The 3,654-nt window shown below is 44.4% G+C and overlaps 1 protein-coding gene across 1 annotated transcript; it reads left to right on the forward strand.

Moving 5' to 3' along the window:
• Positions 1-387: 387 nt before the first annotated feature.
• Positions 388-2,666, forward strand: LOC147892889 (protein NRT1/ PTR FAMILY 2.13-like). Its single transcript, XM_087386807.1, has 4 exons — positions 388-550; positions 675-892; positions 1,168-1,730; positions 1,859-2,666. The coding sequence occupies exons 1-4, from the start codon at positions 388-390 to the stop codon at positions 2,664-2,666; spliced, it is 1,752 nt and encodes a 583-aa protein (XP_087242933.1).
• Positions 2,667-3,654: the final 988 nt, after the last annotated feature.

A 3,654-nucleotide genomic window follows, 5' to 3' on the forward strand; every position in this document is an offset into this window, starting at 1 on the left:
TTAAAAGCATGTTGCTGAGGTTGTTTCGCATAGCGTTTTGGAGAATAGCAGAGGATTTTGAAGAATAGCCAAGTGCGTGTGCGCGCGCTCTCTCTCTCTCCTCTTGAGAAATAGGCATGCTTCATAACAGCCAATATTTGGATGCTAAGAAAAGGGCGTGTATAGGCTGTTTATGCTTTTTCTCGACTGAGACTGCGAAACTTTGCTGTTAGTGATCTAATCACGGATTGTCGATATCAAATACTTGCCACAACAAAGAAGAAAGATGTATATTTTGAGCCTTGGGAAGGTTCCTACAACACACACATAAAGGCTTTTGGGTCTGTTCACCAATTGACTCCGTCTTATTTGTTCCTCGCTATACAGAGATTGAAGTACTCTGTAAAGATGTCGAGCGATTATGGATCATCCTCATATTATGCATCTCAAAGCGATATCGAGAAGACCCCCTCCCGCTCTCAGGTAATACCGATCGAGAGGCCGGACGAAATCGATAAAGAACCTGTAACAAATTCTAGAGGCGGATTGAAAACCATGCCCTTCATAATTGGTAAGTCCAAACGCTACACACGGCTTTGGAAGTCGGTTAGTCGTTCTTGAAAGTACAGCTAAATACGATTTGTGTTCGCAATTCGATAGCTGAGGGTGATCGAGAAACTCTTCTGGGGATGCAGGTAACGAAATTTGCGAGAGAATGGGATCCTTGAGCGTTTTGTGGAATCTGGTTCCGTACTTGAACTCGAAATATCACATGACGTACGTAAGGGCAGGTTACATTGTCAATGCAGTCTCGGGTACATGCAGCCTGACGCCGTTGGCCGGGGCATACCTTGCTGACTCGCATTTCGGACGCCATCGCACAATCATCGCCTCTTCAGTTTTTACTCTAATGGTGATCGCGTCATCTCATTTTTGCGTTCCAATTTCCAAAAGTTGCAGAATATTTCTAATGACAAGACGATGTTTTCGACGGTTTAGTCCCATTTTGACGAAATGTTGCCTGCCATATGTCGAATACCGTCTTTCAGATTCCATCCCAATATTCTACGTTGATTGCAAGCGTTTCTATACTCCTCTCAATCCTGTAACGAGCCCAACAAGAAACGACCTCGTTCTAGAAGTAGCTCTTAGCTGTAATCGCTGACAACCACCGCCGTTATCGTGTAGGGTCTGGTACTTTTGGTCATCTCGGCGGTCTCTAAGAGGCTCCAACCTATTGCCTGCACCCCTCCTTCGCCGGCACTAATTTATGAATGCCCACAAGCGAGCATTGGCCAGCTTTTTTTCCTGCTCGTAGCATTTGGCCTCATTGCCATCGGTTCAGGGGGTCTGCGTTCCTGTACGTATGCGTTCGGTGCAGATCAGTTCGATGGCTCAACGATAGAAGATAAAAGGACTCGACAGAAATTCTTCAATTGGTTCTACTTTTGCACGTGCCTCTCTCTTGTGTTTGGATTGACGGTAATCGTGTACATCCAAAGTTCCATTAGTTGGGGACTTGGGTACCTGATTCTAACCATCGCCATGGGGGTCTCGATTATTCTATTCGTGGGTGGCTCACCGTTATATAGACATGCTCCTATCGATGGAAGTGCCTATGCGGGCTTGGCCTATGTTCTCGTCGCAGCTTTTAGGAAGCGAAGGCTACAGCTACCTTCGGATCCAACAGCGCTTTATCAAATCGAAGAGAAAGATGAAGTCTCGACGCTCAAGCACACCGATCAGAACAGGTACGCCTCATAGCGTTCAGACTAGATGAAGTTACAATTCAGCTAACGGTCGTTAAGTCTAGACAGCGCAATGAGTTCCTAATGTCAAAGCATTGAAAAAACTTGAAGCATCCTCCTGTGTTATTCAGATACTTGGATAAGGCGGCCATTTTGGCACCGGGCGATCTCGAAGACACAGTGGATAAGAAGGGAAGAAATCGATGGCGGATTTGCACAATGCATGAGGTGGAAGAATGCAAATCGGTGGTGAACCTGGTTCCGATTTGGGCATGTCTTTGTCTATGGGCGATGGTGCAAACCCAGCTGGGGACGTTTACTGTAGGCCAAGCGATCTACATGGATACGAAGTTAGGCCCTTGGGAAATACCGCCCGCCTCACTGTTCGTTGTCACGCTTCTAACTTTCATAGTGGCAATACCAATCTATGATCAGGTGGTGCTGAGGATAGCGAGAAGTGTAACGAAGAATCCTAGGGGAATAAGTCTCCTTACTAGGGTGGGGATGGGGGTGATCATGATTGGTGTGACCATGGTTGTGGCAGGTCTCGTGGAGAAGAAGCGCAAGTATGCATTACAGACTCACGGAAAGATGCTCTCTGTGGTTTGGCTCATACCCCAGTGTGCATTGCTGGGGATTGTTGAGACCCTAAGCATCATCGGGCAGTTTGAGATGTACTATGAGGAACTCCCCCAAGGCATGCGTAGCCTATCTGGTGCAATTTTCTGGAGTAGCGAAGCTTTCGGTGGCTACCTCGCCGACCTCATTATCAACCTTGTCCAACATCAAACCACACGCACTAGCACTAACTGGCTCCCCAATGACATTAACTCCGGTCACCTCGACCTTTTTTACTACCTCCAAGCAGTCATCTCTGTTGTCACCTTCATCCTCTTCTTGGTTTGCGCCCACCGCTACAAGTATGTGCACCAATCCTAGCCTCAGATCAACTAACAACCATCTTGACATTGGAGAAAGCCTACTTGTTGGAAGCCTTCTCAATGTTTCACCTCCTCTCAGCTAACTCTCTTTGCCTTTGCCATTTTGTATAGAAAACAAACCTTGTGTAATTCCAAAGTTGAATCTCACAAAGTGGTCTACCTTAAAATGACTCTTTTCTTCCAAGTTCTCCAACTCAATTCCACCCCCTCTACATGCTCACTAATAACTACAACTTGTTCACACTATTGAGGTTGCCTTTCCCTCCCATGCTCTAGATGCAATTGACTCACCCTTCTAGACCAATTGAAAGCCCCACTATTTTGAGACATTTTATTCTTCCAAAAGCAAAGAGAAAATGTCTTTGGATGGATGAAATATATTAAAGTAGCCGGTGCTTTAGTTTTGGTTAACCACATTGTACAATCAGGTTATCTTCTCGACATTGTGTAAGGTATGTCCAAGTATAAGCTTTTAATTGCTATGGCTCAAAGTTTAAAATTTTTGCTTCAACTTTGCACAAGGGATCAAAACATGATTTTTCCTCATACTCTACAACCAATGTGGCATTCAAAGGATTGAAAAATAGTTTCTATATGGTACCCATACTCTGCCACCAATGTAGTATTTTAGGGTTTTGATAATTCTGCCCTAATGTGGCGACCCCTCCAAGAGCAAGCATGTCAAAAGCACGAGTTTGTCCTCTTTTTGATTGAGATTTGGTAGATTCCTCACCTTCAATCCTATTAAGCAATTTGATGGCGATAGGCACTATTCTTTGGAGCATGCTTTCTCTCTTACACTTATAGTAATTTGATGAATTGTGCAATCGTCTTTGCTATGTTTCTTCAGAAATACAAGCAATTTTGAGTTGGGATAAGTTTTGCATAACGTGTTTCAAGAGGAATTTGGAAGTATCTTTTTGATTCATCATGAGTCACTAGTGATCAAAGCATAATCCATTAGTTTCAACTAGGAGCCAAAGATC

The sequence above is a fragment of the Dipteris shenzhenensis genome, chromosome 16 (genome assembly GCF_047967505.1).
Source record: "Dipteris shenzhenensis isolate YYH24624 ecotype China chromosome 16, Dip_SZ_1.0, whole genome shotgun sequence".
Taxonomy (NCBI): Eukaryota; Viridiplantae; Streptophyta; class Polypodiopsida; order Gleicheniales; family Dipteridaceae; genus Dipteris; species Dipteris shenzhenensis.